Here is a 25,614-nt window from a genome sequence, read left to right on the forward strand (position 1 = left end):
AGATTTCCCCAGAAGATATGTCCCCGGGAGAGAAATGAACTAGACCTCACCTCCTGAAATGTAATAGGGAAGTGCACAGGGTAATGTCCTACTCCGTTTCAAAACGCTGTTTTTATAGATTTGAAATAAAAACTTAAAGATGGAAGAAGAGCCTAAAGTGAAGTTGGCAGTTTTTTGCAGGTTCTTGAGCATAGCTTTTTGATGGAATCGATAGAAAATATTTTAGTTGTCTCTTTCAGCAGGCTTGCCCACTTGACCTGTCTTCGCTGCCTTTATCCAAACCCTCTCGTCTAAATGTATCTCTTAACCATTTTAGATGCATGTTCGCCATGAAAAGCAACTCATGCAGCAAAGTGTTGCATGTTGTGTGATCTGAAGTAAAGATGTTATTGTCCGGGTGCTTTAATTTGGGTCAGTTGGCTGGATTCCAAACTGAAAACTTCCTACATTCTCCCTGCCCTTGTTCACTTGCCGTCATCACGTTGGATTGACTGGATACATTAAGCAATGTTATTGAATCGTGTATATGGTTTCATCTATATGGTCTCCTCAAATGTGCTCGGGCGAGTTACTGCACTGTATAAAGGGCAGAGGTAGGACATTTTTTGGTTTGGAACAAATTCTTCATTACTTTCACATTTAGTCACTAAGTCCAATTAGTGTTGACATCTAACAGTCCCTGGGTTTTTGAGGATAGTGTGAACAAACTGTATTTCCACTCTATTTTGACTAGCAGACAATAGTGGTGAACTAAGGGAAGTGGTTTAATGTCTCAACATACTGTAACCCTTCTGAGTGTAATTACTCGATATGGCCTCATGAAGCGTGAACAAGAGGTGGGGGGGGGGGTTGACAAGAACACAAAACATAATTTTAATTAGCAGTACTGTAGCTTTGCAGAACAACAAAGGCTCCAAAATAAATATTGTCTACGTCAAACTTTGTCTGTAGAGCAGAAACCTTTTTGTTTAGGTACAAAAGCTCTCTAGTACTCTCTCTTGTACATCTGTGTGTGGTAACACATTCATCTAATGTGTTGGAAGGTTTGGTTTTGCATTTTACATCTTTTTTTGAGTATCCCATGGACTATTAAGAGTGCCATAATACATGGGAGCTACAATCAACGATCTAAACACAAACTCATGTGCCACACAGCTGATGAATGCCTGCTGGTGTTGATGTGATTTGCCACTTGACAAGTCGAGGCAGCCATTAAAGTCTGAGGGTGCCACCTACCAGCCTTGTTTATGTAGTTGGCCCTCACCCACAAACATCGAAACAGCAGCTGTGGCCCACACAATTACCAACCTTCGCTGTCTCCCTCAGATTTGATACAGTTTTGCATGCATGGGTGAGTTCTATAAATGTTGTAAGTGACCTGTTGTGGCCAATTTATATTTTGTTTGTGCCAACTTAGTTGTGTTCGCGTCAAGTTCATTCAGTTTATGACACGTTCATTTAGTTTGTCAAGTTCATTTTATTTCTATCCAATTTCTTATTGTTTTGGGGTATTGCACCTCATGGCCACCGTAGCAATGACCGGTGCTACCTCAGTATTCATAACGATAAAATAACACTGTGGGTTTCCAAACAAATCAATTCTAAGAGCTTTAACAAGCAAGTTATTGTGTTTCATTTGAAAACAGCATAACATTTTGTAAAAGCATAATGTGTCTTAATCCAGGAGGGATTGTCTCTGTAGCTATTACTAAGAAGCTTGATCTTGCGAGTTTAGATAACATTAGCAACTCAGCTTGGCACATCTTAGATAGTTAACTTAATAATTAGTAATGAATTTCATACAAGTGTAACTTGATCACCTCACTTAAGTTGCGCTGCAGGAGTGACTCATCTTATGAAGCTCCCATTTTGCTTGTTGTGCTTCTTTGTAAACAAACACACGTGACTGGCTTAAACCGCTGTTTTGGGAAATGAGGGGTGGCGAGTACCGGTAAGCTTCATATTGAAAAAGTTTCATAATGAAAAATCTAACTGGAGAAATTATGAACGCGATCTATTTTATATATTACCTAGTGCACAAGTTTACTTATAAATACCTGCAGTCAAGTACTAATATTCAAAGCCCAAAAAACGTCACTTACCAGAATGCTAACAAAATGCTAACAAGTACTAAGGAATCGTCATAGAGAATGCTAACTCAATGCTAATGAGCACATTGAGAGCAAATTTGTACATTTTCTGACCTAATCAATGAAGTAACTTAAAAACGCAACACAGTTTGTTACACACACAAAACAAATATTAACCTGCAAGGGTCTTGATCCAGGAGGGGATTCTGTGCTGTTACAAAGCAAATGCTTGATTTTGGAAGAAGCCCACCACTTAACTAGATAGCTAACTAGCTACTAAATTAGCAAAGTATTTAGCACATTTTAGACACTCCACTTAATAGTTCTAAGATATCTAGCTGGCAAACATTTAGTTGGGAATTCCATACTGTAACTAGATCACCTGGAGTATGCTGCATGACAGTCAGTGAGTCACAAGGCTCCGGTGTCGCTGTGTGTGCTTGTAAACAAACATCACTTGACTGGACTACCGTAAGCTACATAATAATGTGACAGGTGAAATGAAGAATGCAATGTTCTTTAGCTTCTTACGTATGGCACAAGTTGACTGCAGGTATTTACATAAAAAGTAGCTATTCACATTTTCAAGTTAACGGTTTTGACAGTATTGAAAAACCTTCCTGTGGCTTTTTTCCAAATACGTCACTATGGGGTATATACGGTATAACACCAAAGCCTAGTCTATCCTATATCTGAGATAAATAAACTCAGCAAAAAAAGAAACGTCCCTTTTTCAGGACCCTGTCTTTTTAAGATAATTCGTAAAAATCCAAATAACTTCACAGATCTTCATTGTAAAGGGTTTAAACAAGGTTTCCCATGCTTGTTCAATGAACCATAAACAACTCATGAACATGCACCTGTGGAACGGTCGTTAAGACACTAACAGCTTACAGACGGTAGGCAATTAAGGTCACAGTTATGAAAACTTAGGACACTAAAGAGGCCTTTCTACTGACTCTGAAAAACACCAAAAGAAAGATGCCCAGGGTCCCTGCTCAGCTGCGTGAACGTGCCTTAGGCATGCTGCAAGGAGGCATGAGGGCTGCAGATGTGGCCAGGGCAATAAATTGCAATGTCCGTACTGTGAGAGGCCTAAGACAGCGCTACAGGGAGACAGGACGGACAGCAGATCGTCCTCGTAGTGGCAGAGCACGTGTAACAACACCTGCACAGGATTGGTACATCACACCTGCGGGACAGGTACAGGAGTTACACCAGGAACGCACAATCCCTCCATCGGTGCTCAGACTGTCCGCAATAGGCTGAGAGAGGCTGGACTGAGGGCTTGTCGGCCTGTTGTAAGGCAAGTCCTCACCAGACATCACCGGCAACAACTTCGCCTATGGGCACAAACCCACCGTCGCTGGACCAGACATGACTGGCAAAAAGTGCTCTTCACTGACGAGTTGCGGTTTTGTTTCACATGGGGTGATGGTCGGATTCGCGTTACACCAAGGCCTGTACTCTGGAGTGGGATCTATTTGGAGGTGGAGGGACCGTCATGGTCTGGGGCGGTGTGTCACAGCATGATCGGACTGAGCTTGTTGTCATTGCAGGCAATCTCAATGCTGTGCGTTACAGGGAAGACATCTTCCTCCCTCATGTGGTACCCTTCCTGCAGGCTCATCCTGACATGACCCTCCAGCATGGCAATGCCACCAGCCATACTACTGGTTCTGTGCGTGATTTCCTGCAAGGAATGTCAGTGTTCTGCCAGCGAAGAGCCCGGATCTCAATCCCATTGAGCACGTCTGGGACCTGTTGGATTGGAGGGTGAGGGCTAGGGCCATTCCCCCCAGAAATGTCCGGGAACTTGCAGGTTCCTTGGTGGAAGAGTGGGGTAACATCTCACAGCAGGAACTGGCAAATCTGGTGCAGTCCATGAGGAGGAGATGCACTGCAGTACTTAATGCAGTTGGTGGCCACACCAGATACTGACTGTTAGTTTTGATTTTGACCCCCCCCCTTTTGTTCAGGGACACATTATTCCATTTCTGTTAGTCACATGTCTGTGGAACTTGTTCAGTTTATGTCTGTTGTTGAATCTTATGTTCTTACAAATGTTAAGTTTGCTGAAAATAAAATAAACACAGTTGAAAGTGAGAGGACGGCAATTTCTTTGCTGAGATATATATATATATATATATATTCACACACACACAAGAAGGATTAGGAACTTATGAATATATTTTTTACACATACTGTATTTAACCCCTTTTTTAGGCACTAAACTACTTCCATATATACTTCCATTCACCTGTTTAACTGGTGCCGGGCTACCTTCGGACTAGTCTTGTAAAACAACCAACATGTACAGTTGAAGTCGGAAGTTTACATACACTTAGGTTGGAGTAATTAAAACTCATTTTTCAACCACTCCACAAGTTTCTTGTTAACAAACTATAGTTTTGGCAAGTCGGTTAGGCCATCTACTTTAAATGAGTTTAAATGTATTTGGCTAAGGTGTATGTAAACTTCCGACTTCAACTGTACGTGTTCGTGAGTCATCTTTCCGTAGAGGCGTCATTAGTGTGTAGCCCGATCTGTTCGGATGCTACATTCAGAAGTTGGCAGATTGGCGGGACCGACTTCAGACGAGTCCCGTAACGCTTGTGGGGGTCGTAGAGCAAAACGTAGAACACCATTGTATTCATCATCTTTCGGACTCTTTTTTTGGGATTTCCGCGGGGGTGCCGATATCAACTCTAGGGGTTAAAGGCATATGGCATCTTGAGCTGGGAATCCATTCATGTCCTTTAGATTACGAAATGAGACACAAACAATATTATCAGAATATTAACAACATTATCAGAATGATATTTTGTGTGTAAATAAAATATTGATATTCTAGTTCTGTCTTGTTGTACAGAGACGAGATAAAAGTTTAATTGTATGCTGCTGCTCATTGTTTACAGATGAGGATGAAAGGTAACAGTTATTCATGTCAAGCATTGATCTCTTTTTAAAAGGTATCCTTGGTGGATATCTAAACAGAAATTGATCACGGTTTTTCTAGCTTGTAAGAAACAAGCAAGATTGCCTTGACAATAGCTCCAGAGATTAGGCCTTTATGATAATATCATTTTACAGATTTCCATTGCGCTCACAAGGGCAGATGCATGTATAGCTCTGGACTTAAGGAAGACGCCCTCTGCACATTTGATAAGAGGCATCACAAACCCTATTTTCTTCTCAAAAAGGACTTCACCATTCACCACAAACCCTTTCATATCCCTATTTCCTCTTGGTGATTGTGGACTGTACACACTTTTCTCCACACTCTTTTGGTTGATAATGGCCAGCCTAATGCATCTGATATACTGTAGTTCTGTGCTGTTAGGTGAAAACCGCTCCCCACTGAATGCCAGTGTATTTGCCTGAAACACATTTCCTAATGAGTTCCACTCATGAACGCCGCTTACTGTTTTATGGTTTAATTGTACCCATCTCACTGTTTTGACTGGCTAAGTGGTATCTGGTTGAAGCTCTTCACAGTTCCATGGGAAGGTTTTGGAAATACATCCTGTTAGCCCTCTAGTTGTTTTTAAAATTGTATTTTACCTTTATTTAACTAGGCAAGTCAGTTAAGAACAAATTCTTATTTACAATGACGGCCTACCCCGACCAAACCCTAACCTGGACGACGCTGGGCCAATTGTGCGCCGCCCTATGGGACTCCCAATCACGGCCAGTTGTGATACAGCCTGGAATCGAACCAGGGTCTGTAGTGACGCCTCTAGCACTGAGTCCTATTATCAGTAAATCAAGAACACCACACTACAAGTACACTGAACAAAAATATAAACAACGTGCAACAATTTCAACAATTTTACTGAGTTATTTCTGCGTCAGTAAGACACGTGAGGCCCAACTTTTATCAGCACGTCTCCGTCGCCACTAGGGGCGATAGAGACCACTGTTACTCAACCCACAACTAAACATACAAGGCCCTCCCTCGTCCCCCCTTTGGCAAATCAGATCATGTCTCTATACTCCTGTTTCCAGGAAGTACCCGCAACGCGCTCTGTAGAGAAATGGTCCTTCCGAGTCAGAGGCTATGTTGCAGGACTGCTTTGCTAGCGCTGACTGGAATATGATTCGGGACTCCAGAGATAGCATCGACTAGCTAACCACCTCCGTCTTGGGCTTCATCAGGAAATGCATCGCCGACATTGTCCCCCTACAAGCCCTGTATTAACACAGAGGTACGCCCTAAGCTAAAGGATAGAGTTACTGCACACAAGGCTTTCGCAGCCAAATCCGAGGGTTTGGACATGACCGCGTACAATAAGTCCTCCCTCCGCAGAGCCATCAAACAGGCAAAACGACAATATAGGAACAAGGGGAAATCCTATTACACCGGCTCCGAAGCATGTGGCAGGGGCTACAGACCAATACAGATTATAAAGCTAGACCTAGCCGTGATCTATCCGACGATGCTGTCTCCCAGAGGAACTCAATGCATTTTATGCACGCTTTAAAACAACACCCAGTCGTGCTTGAGGGCCCCTTGCCATCCCAGAGGACTGACGTGACGTGAGTAAGATTTTTAATCTGGTCAACACTCGCGAGGCCATGGGACCAGAGCATGTGCAGATCAACAGCGCATGTTCTTCACGGTCATTTTAAACCTCTCCTTGTCCCAGTCTGTAATCCCCAGTCTCAAGCTGACCACCATCATTCCTGTTCCTAAGAACTGTAAGGCTACCTGCAACAATGACTATCGGCCCATAGCACTAACATCTGTAATCATGAAGTGCTTTGAAAGGCTGGTCATGGAACACTACACCTCAATCCTCCCAGACACCCACTCCAATTTGCATACCACCCCAACAGATCCACACTGCTCTCTCCCACCTGGACAAGAGGAATACCTATGAGAGAAAGCTGTTTATCGACCAAAGCTAAGTGTTCAACACCATAGTGCCCTACCAAGTTTCTCACCAAGCTCTGGACCCTGGGATTGAACACCACCCTCCTACTAAAATGATCATTGATTAGATTTATTACACCACTGTCCATTGATTTCTATTAACATTTATCCTGGTACTGGTCACACTTACTCCTGTTCACATGTGTATATATTACCATTAGTATGTATATAATCCTACTACCAGTCACCTTTCAGACCCTTTTTGTACCAGGTAAATTGACTGGAACACATTCTCATTTACAGCAACGACCTGGGGAATAGTTACAGGGATGAATGAGCCAATTGTAAGCTGGGGATGATTAGGTGACAGTGTTAGGGCCAGATTGAGAATTTAGCCAGGACACCGGGGTTAACACCTCCTACTCTTACATTAAGTGCCATGGGATTTTTAGTGACCACAGAGTCAGGACAGCCGTTTAATGTTCCACTCAAAAGATGGCACCCTACACAGGGCAATGTCCCCAATCACTGCCCTGGGGATTTGGGAAATGGTGCCTCCTACTGGCCCTCGTACACCACTTCCTGCAGCATCTGGTCTCCCATCCAGTGACCAACCCTGCTTAGCTTCAGAAGCAAGCCAACAGTGGGATGCAGGGTGGTATGCTGCTGTTTACATATATGTCCTACTACCAGTCACTTTTTATGTATAAACCCAATTCAACCACTCCAGTACCCCTGCACATTGAATAAGTACTGGCACTGACCTGTATATACTTTTTGTTGTTTTTTTAGTCTTAAATGTTTTATTCTATTTTATCACTGCAAGGTAAGAATTTCATTGTACTGTTTTACGCGTAACGAATACACTTTAAAACTTGAAAGGCTACGGCGGTCTTTTTCTAAGCAGTACAAGACATGCTTTTTTCATGTCGTGCAGCATGGGGTTGGCCATGTCAGAGGCAAATTAATAATACCTTGTGCGTCTGAAGCAAAGACCCTGTGATCACATCAATTCGCCTTTTTCAAAAACATGTATTAATTGAGAAACCTTTAATGAATTATGGAATGATTTTCTCTTTTCCTTGCAGGAGTGCCCTAGTGGTGTGGTCAATGAAGACACCTTCAAAGACATCTACTCCCAGTTCTTTCCACAGGGAGGTATGTTGACACATCTGGTGAGAATTGTTCTGGTTGATGAATGGCTCCCATGAACCATGCTGCTTTAGACTGAAATGTTTACCACGGAGTTGTGTTCAGTAAGCACAAAATGGCACAAAAATACTTTGAAACTGAAAATTACTGCTTAAACTTGTCCAACAGGTATGGTAATTTTTTCCTGTTTCAAACGCTTTCTGTTTTTTGTCTACTGAAGACAACCCTGGTCGGGGACTGCCTCGGGAGCAGAATGAATGAATATCACATGACAGGCAAAGTGGAAATGAAGACAGATTTATGTTTTCTTTTCATGCTGACTTGAGAAAGCAAGTGTAAAATGTTAAATCCATTTTTATTCTGGGTTTTTGCATTTGGATGGACAAAATGTGTACGGCCAAGGTGTGCTTTTGCTTTTGGTTATCCGGTGGAATTGGGTCATTGGAATTGGTATAACTGGAAAGAGAGGGGTTTGGGTTCTTGGAAATAAGTATCTGAGCACCTGAACTTTCTGTGGCACATGGATATTCAGTTAATCACTCACAAAGCCCAAAGGGAATGTTCTTCTACTTCGAAGTTCTCCCATTTTCTAATTCACACATTGTTTTTATAAAGCCCCCTATAAGGCACTATATCTCACCCAAATAAAACATATTTATTCTGTTTATCGAAAGACACTGGAGGATGTGTCCCCCAAGTCACTTTTATATGATGTGTCCGTGGCTAAATATAGCTCAAAATATATGGCTCTGGAGGTCTCTTGCATTACAGCAAGAGAGACCAAACGTTGTGTAAACGCCAGGGATATGGGCAGACTTGTCTACCTCTGCAAAACACACATCTTCATTTCTTTCCCAATGATAAAGTACAGGTGCCTATAGTACGTTAGATACCTATAAAAATATAACTTTTCTATATAAACTGTTTGTATGTGACAGTGCTGGATTGCAGCCAAAGTCACACAGATACGTTCTCCTCAACCAGTACATGAAGCAATATTGTCTTCATACTGTAGGTCATAGATCTACAGTCTGTGTCTTATTGTCCACTGTACAATGATGGATTTCCTTTTAAGAAGCAATGTTACATTGTAATGTCGTTATATCGCTTGTTCTTTTGTGCTCCGTTTATTTGTTACACTGACTGGGGCAGCCTTTTCTGCTCCTGGGTTCCTTGCGTTTGATGGAATGTCATCTGCATTAGCCCATACAGCTCAACAAAAGAAAACTCAGCACATTTTTATTTTATCTCTCATCTTTACAGCAAACACACACGCTGTCAGTCAGTCGCAAACAGGCCAAGATTTGAGAGCTCACGCAGGCACACACATAGACACTTAGTTCTGTTGTGCTGCTTGAAAATATTTTAGGATTGCCTGAGAGTTGCAACTAAAACATGTGAAGATGCAACTTTGAAAGGGAGCGATAACACATCTTGCTTAAAGGCCTGCTACTGGGAAAACGATCAAATTAAAACAACTCTAAAATCTCTTATTCTTACTCTGCTTTGGGAAACAAACGTATGATGGCTTTTATGTTGACCAAAGGAGAGAAAACACCACAGTAGAACATTTCTAGTTGGAACCGCTTTCAGCATGTATTGTACGTGTAAATTAAGGTTGTGACTTGTCATCACAATGTTTGACCGAGACTGTGTCTCTCATTTCAGACGCTTCGACATATGCACATTTTCTGTTCAACGCGTTTGACACGGATAAAGATGGATCTGTGAGTTTTGAGGTAAGCTAGTGTGTCCTTGACCATTCATCACGGACTGACGTCGCTCTCTGAAGTATAATGGCGTTGATACATTTTACATTCGAGATTTGGTTCTATAGTGTCAAAGTTGATGCATGTGTGTTAATGCTGGGCAAGAACAAAAGCTTGAACACCCCGCAGGTCTCCAGGAAAAGGATTGACAGACACTAGTCCATACATTTATTTTGTTTTCGTTTAACTTTTATTTAACCAGGAATGTTCCATTTATATATCTCAATTTCTTTAACATTACAAGTTTTAATATAGAACATACAGTTGTGGAGATTCCTTATATACAGTATATCAGTCTCTGATGAGATACTCAGTTGGTCTTCTTAGTCCTAATCCAGTTATCTACCCCATTGCCCTAGGAGCATTTGACAGGAGTTGATAAAACTTTTCCATAGCTTGAGCTTTACCCACAAGACCCGAGATAATGCTGAAACTATATAGAGTTGAAGTCGGAAGTTTACATACACTTAGGTTGGAGTCATTAAAACTCGTTTTTCAACCACTCCACAAATTTCCTGTTAACAAACTATAGTTTTGGCAAGTCGGTTAGGACATCTACTTTGTGCATGTCACAAGTAATTTTTCAACAATTGTTTACAGACAGATTTTTCCAATTATAATTCACTGTATCACAATTCCAGTGGGTGAGAAGTTTACATACACTAAGTTGACAGTGCCTTTAAACAGCTTGGAAAATTCCAGAAAATGATGTCATGGCTTTAGAAGCTTCTGATAGGCTAATTGACATAATTTGAGTCAATTGGAGGTGTACCTGTGGATGTAGTTCAAGGCCTACCTTCAAACTCAGTGCCTCCTTGCTTGGCATCATGGGAAAATCAAAATAAATCAGCCAAGACCTCAGAAAAATAATTGTAGACCTCCACAAGTCTGGTTCATTCTTGGGAGCAATTTCCAAACGCCTGAAGGTACCATGTTCATCTGTACAAACAATAGTACGCAAGTATAAACACCATGGGACCATGCAGCCGCCATACCGCTCAGGAAGGAGACGTGTTCTGTCTCCTAGAGATGAACGTACTTTGGTGCGAAAAGTGCAAATCAATCCCAGAACAACAGCAAAGGACCTTGTGAAGATGCTGGAGGAAACAGGTACAAAAGTATCTATATCCACAGTAAAATGAGTTCTATATTGAAATAACCTGAAAGGCCACTCGGCAAAGAAGAAGCCACTGCTCCAAAACCGCCATAAAAAATGCAGACTACGGTTTACAACTGCTCATGGGGACAAAGATCATACTTTTTGGAGAAATGTCCTCTGGTCTGATGAAACAAAAATAGAACTGTTTGGTCATAATGACCATCGTTATGTTTGGAGGAAAAAGGGGGAGGCTAGCAAGCCGAAGAACACCATCCCAACCGTGAAGCATGGGGGTGGCAGCATCAGTGGTGATCCTAACTGACCTAAGACGGAATTTTTACTAGGATTAAATGTCAAGAATTGTGAAAAACTGAGTTTAAATGTATTTGGCTAAGGTGTATGTAAACTTCTGACTTCAACTGTATATATATATATATATATATATATATATATATTTATGGTAATCCCCCCCCAGCATACATATAATTAACATTAATGAAGAGTATAGGCTTACATATTACAACAGACATGTTGTCATTGCTCTACACCCTAGTTATCTGGCGTTAATAAACACTGGGACCTTCTGTCCCATAGTACTGGATAACCCTCAAGCCTATTTCATAGGGATCCTAAAAAAAAAACTCTTCAAATCTAATGCATTCTTTATTATTTAAGTTTCAGCACTTCCAGGATATAATGTTCTCTTTGTTCAATTGTTGCTTTTTGGGAAGAATATTGTTGGGAAGAATCATACCGATGAATGCATTATGTCTTTCAGACTAGATACTTAAGATATTCACTTAGATATGGTAATCAAACTTAGTTCAATTCAAGTTCAATCTTTCCACATGAATATACTTTTGCGTATGTTGGATGTACCAGTATATCAATCCATTCAGGTTTAGCTGATGTTTGAGATATTCTTGGTACAATTGTATTGTGTTTGTTTAAGTGCAAAGGTCTAATGGGTTGTGTTTCTACTGCAGGACTTTGTAATGGGCCTCTCTATCCTGCTCCGAGGCTCAGTCCAGGAGAAGCTCAACTGGGCCTTTAATCTGTATGATATTAATAAGGATGGCTATATTACTAAGGAGGTACTTACCATTAATGTCACAACTTGCTGTCAACGATGATGTTGATATGGTAGATGACTGAACAGAGTGAATCATATATAGATTTCTTTAAATACGAATAGAAGGGATAACAATACTGACCTAATAATTGTAACATGTTGTATGAGTGATGACCTACTGTATGTAGATGTAAAGCATGACGTCTTTTGAATACTGGACAACCAGTCTAATGATGTGTAAAAAAAGAACAATCCCCTACTTTGTCAATGTTTCATAGTATGATACCCTGAAAGTCGGGTATTGCATAATGTACTTGTCAACATATTCGTTATGTTAACTCTTCGTTTTAAAGGAAATGCTTGACATCATGAAGGCCATCTATGACATGATGGGGAAATGCACATATCCCCTACTCAAAGACGATACGCCTCGGCAGCACGTGGAGATATTTTTTCAGGTATGTTTTTTATTTTTAAGTTCTGTACATTGTTGCCAAAATGTGCATATTATGTTCACCATTAGCAGCAATTATTGTATGGACCCATAGTCCAATGCTTGTCATATTTAGATACAAATAACCCTAAAGTAAAGTGACATTTGTTGTGTGGAATGAAATGAACAATTGACCATCTTTTCAATGTATTTCTGTCTATAATGTTACATTATACATTATATTGTGTTGCATTCTCAACATCTCTGCCCTTCCTGACCAACAGAAGATGGATAAAAACAAGGATGGAGTTGTAACCATAGACGAGTTTATTGACTGCTGCCAAAATGTGAGTTATTTCTGCCTTCTTTTCTGCAATCGCATCATATGTTTTGCATAATGCAGTATTTAGTACCTCTGGTATTCACACAAGAGTTGTCAGTGAAGTAGCAACATATCTTTAAAATGTATCTTTGTCCACCAGGATGAGAACATCATGAGATCGATGCAGCTCTTTGATAACGTCATTTAACTTGTGGCTGACGTGGAGAGCTCTGGACCGGACTATTCTATCAACTGTACGCTGTTCAGGCAAACATAAGGAAGTATTGTCACACAACAAATACAGTATAGATGTAACGGTATGAAACATTCTGGAATAACTTTGCAAAAAAGCATTGAGGTTTCCAATCTTACCTTTTCAATTTGAGTTTTGTGGTTTGATAGAGTAAATTGAACTCTTCAAACCTGTGTACAAAGATGCCTCGATCTTAACAGCTGTGCCGCAGTCAGTATTTATCTGCAGTACAGGAAACCCAGCTGTGTTAGATTTTGCCACTGCCTTTGAACAGATGGACAACAATGAGTTTGAAAGGTGAGCGTTTGTGATGAATAGTGACAAGCAAGCGTTGCTAAAGTAGGCTACAAACTCCAAGGTTGTTCACCCACCGTGGTCCATCTTTTGCTCTCCCAGGACCCGGATAAAATATAGACTTAACATTGTACCATTTAAAAAAATATATGTATATACTATCTGAGAACTGTTCAACTTTGTTCATGTTTACTTGCCAACTAGAAGGAGACAATGCACTCCACATTGAATTTGATGAGTCTGGAGAATGAAAAGTATCCTTAGAAGCACACAGGTTGGTGTTACTTACCTTGAGTCTACGCATAGGAGAAATGACCATCTTGTCACAAGATTATGCTGCTTCTAAATGTATTTTATGTGACCCTACATGTGTGTATTTCCCTGTTTTGAGATGTTTCCTGTCGACATGTTTCCATTCATGTTTCGAAGCACTATTTTGTAGTTTACACTGGTATGTTTGATTTTATTTATATAACATGGTAGTCAGTGTACAAAGGGATAGTCAGATGTTCAGTATTAAGCAGAAGCTAACTCTTGGGGTGAATTTGCGGTCTTCTTGGGTATGTAATGTATATTGATCACTGTCTTATAAAGAGGATCACTGGGATGAAGTTATACAAGCAAATCTAATCTCTGCCACCTTTGGTTTTGTAAATATATTGCCCTGTCCAGAAACAACCCCTAGCCCCAACTTTCTAGGCGATTGCAGAGATCTGGGAGGATTGGACAGGTGTAAGCAATATGGCGATAATTCCACTCGGCCTGTCAGAAGGCAAGGTGGAGCTATAACCTATTTCACTTTGTATCTATCTAATCCTCTCGAGCCTTGTTCACACTTCAGACCTTCACACTGCTCAAATCAGTTTTGTTTTTAAAATCCATTTTGGAATACTGACTGTCTAAACAGCAAATTACAAGTGACCAAATCGGATTTGTGTGTTCAGACAGCAGTCATTTGCTGGTTGTCATAGTAATGACGGGTGTGTGCACAGTGGTGTAGGCTGATTGGTGGTAGTGCTCGTGCTTCTCAGAAGTTATGTGGCAAGCTAAGGTGACAACAATGCCTGGACGTTTCCCAGTTGCTTTGAATGTTCAAAAACTTTTAAGGATAAGATGATCCAACTTTCAAAACAAGTGGTAGCTGTTTAGCTTTCACTAATGTGTTTAAACAAACTAGTTACCTACTACATGTTCTTATCAAACTGGCAACAAGCTAGCAAGCAACAATATATGCCAATTAAGTCTAAAAACCACATGAGGGAAAATCAGATTTGACCGTTCAACCCAATTCGAATGGCCAGGAATCAAACCACCTACAAGTGTATTATGGGTCTAGATGTTGTTTCTGGATAGAGGTTGCTTCTGGATGGGGTCTGTGTTTTCTTTCCTCTTGTTTGGGGCATGTGTCCAGTTTCTTTGCATAATGAAGACTGATTGGCCACGGCTGTCTCTGATTATAGCCCTGATTGGCCCCAAATGTGGGCAGGCACAGAGCATGCTGGGTAGCAGATGGGGCCTCACCCTCCCCAATCTCACTCACAGGTGGTTCCAAAAACCCTACTATTTCGTCTAAAAGATTGGTACGAGCAAGGTAGTATCTGCAGTATTCTGTGCAATTCATTTTTCTTGCCTTAATTGGCAATTTCTTATGTATCTATGTAAATGTACCCATTGGAATATGTTCTGATGTCCATATGATTAAGCAAATTCTAGGACAATAACTTGTTTGTGTACCTCACTTGATCTTATTTGACCAATGATTTTGTTCAGCTGGCTAATTATCTCCTAAACACATGGGTCAAGTTAAGTAGGGCACAGAAAAGCCTGCAATGAAAAACAAGTTTATTTTTAGAGAAGTTCAGGTATAGCCTCTACAAATCCAAGAGTGGAAGACTCCCATCTCGTCACTAACATGAAGGCTGGCTTTTTGTGAACAGTCCCATCACAAGTCAGGATGTTGAATAAACTTCATTTGAACGTACTTTACCTGTTGTCTGCTGATTTTGTCCTTCATCTGAGACAAAATATCCACGGAGTAGCATTATTAACCCAACTTTCTGGTCTATATCGGTTTGTATTTTCAATGTTGACGCAATTCGCATGCGACTTGCACAATATGTCAACAATGGCCGAGCTTAACCGAAGCACAGACTGAATGTTGTCCCAAACAAATTTCACAAGTATTTCCAGCTGATTGCAGGGAACAGGCTTTGGTCGACTACGTTCGGTGACATTTGGCTATTGTTCACATAATGTGCATCACGTGAAATGCGTCGAGGTGGAAAATACAAGCGACAGAACCTACCGGCGCAGCAAAAAGTTGGGTAAACAATACTTTCCTATGGACATTTGATCTCCACTACCTTCCAACAAAAGGACCAACAGCACGGACAACCGGTAAAGTAACCTAGTTTGTAGAGACTATTACATATTTTTAACAGCGACTTTTTTTCAGACTGATTATCCATGGCGTAACCATGGTAAGTCTGATATTTAGGCAAGTTCAGGTAGTACCCGTTTCATTCCATCTCAAAACATTTTCTCCATACTGAATATGTCTCTGGAAAACAAGTTCCCTAATGATAAAGTGTTGCAAAAAAGTGACTTATGTCAATCTGTTATTCAACCTTACATCCTAATGTATTTAAATTGATCATTATAGCATGAGGTGCATGAGGCTAGTAATTGGGTTCTATGATTTCTGATTTTATGCACTCAAATTCTGATCTTGGAAAATTTGAATGCATCGGAAAAAAGCCTGTTAAAATGAATCAACTACTACTGACAAAAACGTTTTTTTTAACACTTCTGTACTGAATGTTGATTTACTTGTGCCTACCAAATGATACCTTTAGCGCTGTGACAGACACTTAGGGATGGACAGAAATGTACAGAATGGGTATCTGGAGGAAAAGGGGGGAGGGTCATGCTTTTTTAATTTCAGTCAAGGGGAGGGTTTAGTATTTTTTTTAATCTAGTGCAGGGGTGGGTCATGTAATTTGTAATTGATGAAACGTCTATATTTCTCAGTATTTTAGAATGAGTTGCTAATTAGGCTATATATCGATGTGTCCCCATTGCCGCCCCTCACCTCTGATTCTGGGCGCGCAATATCAAGTGTGCCTATAGGCTATTTAGTGTGGTGTCAATCAAATGATCCATAGCCTATTGTCTATGAAGTGCATGCTCGGAGAAGCACAGAACAAAGTTATATTTCAAGGATAGCTGCTGGGATGGTGTAAATAAAACTTACACACTGTAATGGATATTCCAACAATGAGCCCCGGCCTGCTCTGATCTTGCTGATCAAAAACTTTTTTGTGTGCTGCTTAACCAATTGCTGTGTACTGTATACAGTGCCTTCGGAAAATATTCAGATCCCTTGACTTTTTCCATATTTTGTTATGTTACAGCCTTATTCTAAATGTGATTAAATTATTTTTCTCATCAAAATACACACAATACCCCATAATGATAAAGCGAAAACAGGTTTTTAGAAATTCTTGCAAATGTATTTTAAAATTAAACATACATTATTTACATAAGTATTCAGACCCTTTGCTATGAGACTCAAAATTGAGCTCAGGTGCATCCCGTTTCCATTTATCATCTTTGAGATGTTTCTACAACTTGATTGGAGTCCACCTGTGGAAAATGTAAATTGATTGGACATGATTTTGGAAAGGCACAAACCTGTCTAAATAAGGTTCCACAGTTGACAGTGCATGTCAGAGCAAAAACCAAGCCAAGAGGTCAAAGGAATTGTCCATAGAGCTCCGAGACAGGATTGTGTCGAGGCACATATCTGGGAAGGGTACCAAAACATTTCTGCAGCATTGAAGGTCCCCAACAACAGACGCTTCCATCATTCTTAAATGGAAGAAGTTTGGAACCACCAAGACTCTTCCTAGAGTTGGCCGCCCAGCCAAACTGAGCAATCGGGGGAGAAGGGCATTGGTCAAGAATCCGATGGTCACTCTGACAGAGCTCTAGAGTTCCTCTGTGGAGATGGGAGAACCTTCCAGAAGGACAACCATCTCAGCAGCAGTCCACCAATTAGACCTTTATGGTAGAGTGGCCAAACGAAAAACACTCCTCAGTAAAAGGCATATGACAGCCCGCTTGGAGTTTGCCAAAAGGCTCCTAAAGAACTCTGACCATGAGAAACAAGATTCTCTGGTCTGATGAAACCAAGATTGAACTCTTTGGCCTGAATGCCAAGCGTCATGTCTGGAGGTAACCTGAGACCATCCCTATGGTGAAGCATGGTGGTGGCAGCATCCCGCTGTGGGGATGTTTTTCAGCGGCAGGGACTGGGAGATGAGGGAAAGATGAACAGAGCAAAGTACAGAGGGATCCTTGATGAAAACCTGCTCCAGAGCACTCAGGGCCTCGGACTGGGACCAAGGTTGACCTTCCAACAGGACAACAACCCTAAACACACAGTTAAGACAATGCAGGAGTGGCTTCGGGACAAGTCTCTGAATGTCCTTGATTGGTCCAGCCAGAGCCTGGACTTTAACCCGATCGAACATCAGTGGAAATAGCTGTGTAGCGATGCTCCCCATCCAAACTGACAGAGCTTGAGAGGATCTGCACAGAAGAATGGGGGTAACTGCCCAAATACAGGTGTGCCAAGCATGTAGCATCATACCCAAGAAGACTCGAGGCTGTAATTGCTGCCAAAGGTGCTTCACCAAATTACCGAGTTAAGGGTCAGAATACTTAGTGGCAAGAAAAAGTATGCGAACCCTTTGGAATTACCTGGATTTCTGTATAAATTGGACAAACAATTGTGTCTGATCTTCATCAAGTCACAACAGTAGACAAAACAGTGTGCTTAAACTAATAACACACATTCTTGTATTTTTCTTGTCTATATTGAATACATAATTTAAATATTCACAGTGTAGGTTGGGAAAAGTATGTGAACCCCTAGGCTAATCAATGAGACGAGATTGGAGATGTTGGTTAGAGCTGCTCTGCCCTTTTAAAAACGCTATTCACAAGAAGCATTGCCTGAGTGAACCATGCCTTGAACAAAAAAGATCTTAGAAGACCTAATTGCACCTGGACCTAATTAAGAATTGTTGTCTTGCATAAAGCTGGAAAGGGTTTCAAAAGTATCTTTAAAAGCCTTGACGTTTATCAGTCCACGGTAAGACAAATTATCTATAAATGGAGAAAGTTCAGCACTGTTGCCGTCCTGCAAAGATGACTGCAAGAGCACAGTGCAGAGTGCTTAAGAAGAATCCTAGAGTGTCAGCTAAAGACTTACAGAAATCTCTGGAACATGCTAACATCTCTGTTGAGTCTACGATGCGTAAAACACTACACAAGAATGGTGTTCATGGGAGGACACCACGGAAGAAGCCAGTCATGTACAAAAAAAACCATTTCTGCACATCTGAAGTTCGCAAAAGTGCACCAGGATGTTCCAGGGCGCTACTGGCAAAATATTCTATGGACAGATTAAACTGAAGTTGAGTTGTTTGGAAGGAACAGACAACACTGTGAGGAGAAAAAAAGGCACAGCACAGCACAGCACACCAACATCAAAACCTCAACCCAACTGTATGGTGGAGGGAGCATCATGGTTTGGGGCTGCCTCAGGGCCTGGACAGCTTGCTATCACTGACGGGAAAATGATTTCCCAAGTGAATCAAGACATTTTGCAGCTATCCTCCAATTGAAGCTCAACAGAAGTTGGATGATGCAACAGGACAGCAACCCAAAACACAGAAGTATATAAACAACAGAATGGCTTTAACAGAAGAAACAGAGTCCTGATCTCAACCCGATTGAGATGCTGTGGCCTGACCTCGAGCGGTTCACACCAGACATCCCAAGAATATTGCTGAACTGAAACAGTTTTGTAAAGAAGAATGGTCCAAAATTCCTCCTGACCGATGTCCAGGTCTGATCCGCAATTACAGAAAACGTTTGGTTGAGGTTATTGCTGCCAAAGGAGGGTCAACCAGTTATTAAATCCAAGGGTTCACATACTTTTTCCACCCTGCACTGTGAATGTTTGCAGTGTGTTATTAGTTGAAGCAGACTGTGTTTGTCTTGTTGTGACTATTGTTGTGACTGATGAAGATCAGATCAAATTTTATAACCAATTTATGCAGATATCCAGGTAATTCCAAAGGGTTCACATACTTTTTCTTGCCACTATATAAATGTGATATTTTAGGTTTACATACTTTTGGTCATGTAGTGTAACTTGCTACTACTATAGTAGATTTGATTAAAATCAATGTTTCTTGCCCATGATGTATTTATCAGAGTTATTGACCTCAGAATAAACCAGATTTTAGTAATTTACAGTTGAAGTCGGGAATGTTTACCTACACTTTAGCCAAATACATTTAAACTCAGTTTTTCACAATGCCTGACATTTAATCCTAGTAAAAAGTCCCTGTTTTAGGTCAGTTAGGATCACCACTTTATTTTAAGAATGTGAAATGTCAGAATAATAGTAGAGAAGTTTACATACACTCAATTAGTATTTGGTAACATTGCCTTTAAATTGTTTATCTTGGGTCAAATGTTTTGGGTAGTCTTCCACAAGCTTCCCACAATAAGTTGGGTGAATTTTGGTCCATTCCTCCTGACAGAGCTGGTGTAACTGAGTCAGGTTTGTAGGCCTCCTTGCTTGCACACGCTTTTTCAGTTCTACCCACAGATTTTCTATAGGATTGAGGTCAGGGCTTTGTGATGGACACTCCAATACCTTGACTTTGTTGTCCTTGGGGTCATTGTTCATTTGGAAGACCCATTTGCGACCAAGCTTTAACTTCCTTACTATGGCCAAACAGTTCTATTTTTGTTTCATCAGACCAGAGGACATTTTTCCAAGAAGTACGATCTTTGTCCCCATGTGCAGTTGCAAACCGTAGTCTGGCTTTTTTGGCGGTTTTGGAGCAGTGGCTTCTTCCTTGCTGAGCGGCCTTTCAGGTTATGTCGATATAGGACTCGTTTTACTGTGGATATAGATACTTTTGTATCTGTTTCCTCCAGCATCTTCACAAGGTCCTTTGCTGTTGTTCTGGGATTGATTTGCACTTTTCGCACCAAAGTACGTTCATCTCTAGGAGACAGAACGCGTCTCCTTCCTAAGCGGTATGACGGCTGCGTGGTCCCATGGTGTTTATACTTGCGTACTATTGTTTGTACAGATGAATATGGTACCTTCAGGCGTTTGGAAATTGCTCCCAGGGATGAACCAGAATTGTGGAGGTCTACAATTTTTTTTCTGAGGTCTTGTCTGATTTCTTTTGATTTTCCCATGATATCAAGCAAAGAAGGTAGGCCTTGAAATACATCCACAGGTACACCTCCAATTGACTCAAATGATGTCAATTAGCCTATCAGAAGCTTCTAAAGCCATGACATCATTTTCGGGAATTTTCCAAGCTGTTTAAAAGCATAGTCAACTTAGTGTATGTAAACTTCTGACCCACTGGAATTGTGATACAGTGAAGTAATCGGTCTGTAAACAATTGTTGGAAAGATTACTTGTCATGCACAAAGTAGATGTCTTAACCGCCTTGCCAAAACTATAGTTTGTTAACAATAAAAGAAAAGAGGTAGGTCTACATGTTTGATAGACAAAAATAGGCTATAGGCTGCTATATCCATATATTTTCCAGTCAATTCCTCTACCCACCATGCTCTTTTTAAATGGCCTACCTCAGTGTCAGTGAACTCAGGCTGTTGACTTAAAACCAAGACTTGAATTGAGGGGGTATTAGAGGGTATGCCATAGGCCTACCTTTTTATTAAAGAAAATGGTAAAAAGCACAGACCCCTTGGCTTAAGATTTTGAAGAACATAAAACAGATCCGAAGCTGAATTAACAGCATGTTCATTACACAGGTGTACCTTGTGCCGGGGACAATAAAAGGCCACAAAAATAATTTTATGTTAATTTATCCACCATAAGCTGCCTTCAATGTCGTTTTAGAGAATTTGCAGTACGTCCAACCGGCCTTAAAACCGCAGACCACGTATAACTATGCCAGCCCAGGACATCCACATCCGGCTTCTTCACCTGCGGGATCATCTGAGGAGTATTTCTGTCTGTAATAAAGCCCTTTTTATAGAGAAAGTAATTCTGATTGGCTGGGCCTGGCTTCCAAGTGGGTGGGCCTATGGCTGCGCCCCTGCCCAGTCATGTGAGATTCCTAGATTAGCGCCTAATGAATTCATTTAAATTGACTGATTTCTTTATATGAACTATAACTCAGTAAAATCGTTGAAATTGTTGAGTTTTATGTTTTTGTTCAGTTTTTAACAGCGCTTTGGTCCGCAATGCTCGAAACAAGCTGTAAAATACCTGGGAAAGACATGACAGCGATGCATATGGGGATATCATTGTTTAGTTTCTATGACATTCAGAGGCTGAGTTACAACCGTCTATAGCCAAGGAGACAAAAAATGTACTTTCCTTGGGAAGCAATCGAATTCTGTCACTATCAATTGATTAAGCTATTCACTTTCTGTACAATAGATGTTTAAACCTAGACAGATTTTTGGGAAACACTTGTGATCTTCTCTTTTTGGGTTAAGCCACGGAAGAAAAGTATCCAGCAGTTAAAGCTTCCATTTTTTTTCCATAGGTCTACTCTGGGGTGGAACGGTAGGCCTAACTTTTGAAAGTACCATGCTCAGATTCATAATGACATCTCAAATATAATTATTTGCAAATAGGAACAGTTTTGTTGCAAACAAGGCACATTGATTTGGTATTGGAGAAATAGGATAAGATGAACACAGGCCTATCTCTGTCCATTCTTAGCCTGTAATTTGTGTGGTATTAAAATATTCTGTTAATATGTAAATTGACGCAGAATTGCATGAAATGTTTATAAAAGACAATTTTTCTTGGACCTGCAAATACAATGATAGATTCAGGCAATGCTTTTACAATGGATATCTTTCAACCCCTACTCTTGTCGACGGTGGTCTGCGAACCCACAACCTGGCCCGCAGCCCTGTGTGCTATCAAAATTCCTGCATTGCCATGTAACGCTTACAGGATGAAGAACAGTTTCTACAACTGCATATCTAAGCCGCTGGTCTGTCCAAAAAGTGAGGGTAAACGGTAGACATGTTCTTGATCCACTTTGTTTGAATTATTATTTTGGGTATAGGGGAGGGTCACCTTTTTTTCCAAGGGTTAAGCTAAAATATATTTTGGTGAAGGGAAGGCCATCACTTTCATTTCAGAGTCCAGATTTTCTCCATGTAACCCTTATTATAAATAACGTTCAATATAATGGTGCCACCTTCTGGTACTCTGAGGCTCTCACTATTCATATAAGCAAATCAAAATACATTTTATGTTTGAGATTCTTCAACAAAGCCACCCTTTGCCTTGATGACAACTTTGCACATTCTTGGCGTTCTCTCAACCAGCTTCATGAGGTAATCACCTGGAATGCATTTTAATTAACAGGTGTGCTTTTGTTTGTGAAATTTCTTTGAGCCAATCAGTTGTGTTGTGACAAGGTAGGGGTGGTATACAGAAGATAGCCCTATTTGGTAAAAGACCAAGTCCATATTATGGCAAGAACAGCTCAAATAAGCAAAGAGAAACAACAGCCCATCATTACTTTAAGACATGAAGGTCAGTCAATCTAGAAAATGTCAAGAACTTTCTTCAAGTGCAGTCGTAAAAACGTCTCTCATGAGGACCGCCACAGGACAGGAAGACTGCTGCAGAGGATAAGTTCATTAGAGTTAACTGCACCTCAGATTGCAGCCCAAATAAGAGTTCAAGTAACAGACACATCTCAACTGTTCAGAGGAAACTGTGAATCAGGTCTTCATGGTCAAACTGCTGCAAAGAAACCACACCAATGAGAAGAGACTTGTTTGGGCTAAGAAACACAAGCAATGGACATTAGATCGGTGGAAATGTGTCCTTTGGTCTGATTAGTCCAAATTATAGATTTTTGGTTCCAACCGCCGTGTCTTTGTGAGACGCAGAGTACGTGAACAGATCTCTGCATGTGTGGTTCCCACCGTGATGCATGGAGGTTTGCTGATCAGTGACACTGATTTATTTAGAATTCAAGGCACACTTAACCAGGACATTCTGCAACTATACGCCAACTCGTCTGGTTTGCGCTTAGGACTATAATTTGTTTTTCAACAGGACAATGACCCAAAACACACCTCCAGACTATGTAAGGGCTATTTGACTAAGAAGAGTGATGGATTCCTGCAACAGATGACCTGGCCTCTCCAATCACCCAAAATATATTTTGAGGAGTTTAACACTTTTTTGGTTACATGATTCTGTGTGTTATTTCATAGTTTAGAGGTCTTCACTATTATTCTACAACATAGAAAATAGTAAAAATAAAGAAAAACCCTTGAATGAGTAGGTGTCAACTTTTGACTGGTACTGTGTGTATATATATATATGTAGAGAGAGATCAACTATTTATGTTCCTCTTTCACACCCCAACAATCTGCCATTAGCTACATCTTGGAAACTGCTACCATCAATAGTGTAGGGGCCTAGCAGTGAGATTTAAAGGACTTCAAGTAGTGAGCTCACTGGGAATTTAATGCGCTCACCTAATTACACAGCGATTCAATTAAAGGCTCCGAATGTTCACGGGCCCCTGTGTTCAGATATTTGTGTGTGTGTGTGTAGTTATGTTGTGCTGAAATGTTCTTTGGTTAACAAAATGACAAAATACAGTTTATGATGAAGTATTCTATACCATACTACTTACTGTTGAATTACATTATTTTGTTACTAAACTTCTACACCAGACTAAACCAACTCAATTGTTAGTAAGAATCAAGTTTAAAAAACACACACAACCTCTCAATCTTGATATAGTCAGGAATTTAATCAAAAACAAGAGATTTTTTAGATCAAAATGTACATGGCACGCCACTCCAAGGCCCTTCCCTCAAACACATCCATTCCAGCCACACTTCCGTCTTTCCAGTTAAGAGTAACGCCCCTGTTTTCCAGCGCTGCACCACAATTGTTAGGTACACAAATTACCTGAGATGTTTTCAATCTATTTGGTTTGTATGCAATCTATATCACACTGGAATAGAATAATGGCCTCTAGTATTTACTACCATAAAAACAATTTAATTAAGGCAGACGGTTAACTGGCACAGGAACAGTTTCCCCCAAAACCTCCACGTCGCATACTAACACAACCATTGGTTTGCAGAGCACAATACTTGACAAAACATGACAATACTTGACATAATATTAAATGAATAACGGCAATAACTTGATAAAAACAAAACGGCATATAGTTCTATAACTGGAATGAATTTAGTGTGGAATGTTTAATTGCATCTTTACGGATAAATAGATTTAGGTTATTTCTCCCTTTTTTTCCCAGCAGTGAGTTGTCACTGGAATCAGCCTTGTATGAATTATCTTGCTAGCACATCCTCTCCATTCCTGAGGGGAATGGCAAAAATAATGGATCCAATCACAAATGGAGTGAATCATTCATTTAATAGCCACGGCACCAGTGTTCAGTCATTACAACCAGATGTTTATTCCAGTCCATGTAGCTAAATTACCATTTGGTGCTGTGACATTGTCACAATTTCTCATTATTAAGAAATAGTTTTGACAAACCTACAATTTTGGAAAGAATGCATGTGCTTAAAACAGACGTTGGCAATTTAAATTGCACCAGAAAAACAAAATAATTTACATTTGGTTTGGTCAATAGTGAAACGTAGAGTGAACATGGTCTGTTTCAAAATGTAGCCAACCCTGTGGTCCTGATGTTCTGAACCCCACAAAATTCCCTTTACCATCATTGGCCCATTTACATAGAAATCAGTTAAATTGTTAATGTACATAAATTCAACAGACAAAGCAGTCAGACTGACTCGTACAATGCAGACTGGAGCACAGATCCTGGTACACTGACAAAGAGCGAGCGGTAGCCCCGTAGGTTTGTGTGGAGTAAAGGGGAGGGGGGTAAAGGGGTTTTGGAAAGGCAGCTCTGAAGTCAGAGGTGGTGTGGTCCTCTGGTTGTTTTGGTCCTAGCCAAGCCCAGCTAGGTGATATCCACAGTGGGTGGTGTTAAGTGAGGACTTGTCTGATCTCGCGGTGGACGTAGCACAGGAAGTCCATGTAGGAGGCTCCACCGTGGAGCCCCTTGTCCTCTACCAGGTGCTGGCGGAACATAATCTCAGACTGGTCCTTCTGCTTCACAATCATGAGCTATGGGGGGGGGGGGGGTAAA

The 25,614-nt window shown here is 40.7% G+C and overlaps 2 protein-coding genes across 4 annotated transcripts in view; one reads left to right on the top strand and one right to left on the bottom strand.

Moving 5' to 3' along the window:
• LOC120030445 (Kv channel-interacting protein 4-like) overlaps positions 1–13,021 on the top strand; it is a 186,697-nt gene extending 173,676 nt beyond the window's left edge. For all 3 annotated transcript variants that reach the window (XM_038975850.1, XM_038975849.1, XM_038975848.1), the window contains exons 3-8: positions 8,055–8,124; positions 9,787–9,857; positions 11,973–12,080; positions 12,412–12,516; positions 12,776–12,838; positions 12,974–13,021. In XM_038975850.1, coding sequence (XP_038831778.1) covers positions 8,055–8,124; positions 9,787–9,857; positions 11,973–12,080; positions 12,412–12,516; positions 12,776–12,838; positions 12,974–13,021 — 465 coding nt within the window. The remainder of the gene's footprint in view (positions 1–8,054; positions 8,125–9,786; positions 9,858–11,972; positions 12,081–12,411; positions 12,517–12,775; positions 12,839–12,973) is intronic.
• An 11,192-nt stretch (positions 13,022–24,213) lies between these two features.
• Positions 24,214–25,614, bottom strand: part of LOC120030618 (protein transport protein Sec24D-like) — a 30,177-nt gene continuing 28,776 nt past the window's right edge. Inside the window, exon 23 of the mRNA XM_038976042.1 lies at positions 24,214–25,592. Within this exon, the coding sequence (XP_038831970.1) occupies positions 25,452–25,592 (141 nt within the window). The 3' untranslated portion in view covers positions 24,214–25,451. The remainder of the gene's footprint in view (positions 25,593–25,614) is intronic.

Source organism: Salvelinus namaycush, chromosome 36, assembly GCF_016432855.1.
Source record: "Salvelinus namaycush isolate Seneca chromosome 36, SaNama_1.0, whole genome shotgun sequence".
In the NCBI taxonomy this organism is placed as follows: Eukaryota; Metazoa; Chordata; class Actinopteri; order Salmoniformes; family Salmonidae; genus Salvelinus; species Salvelinus namaycush.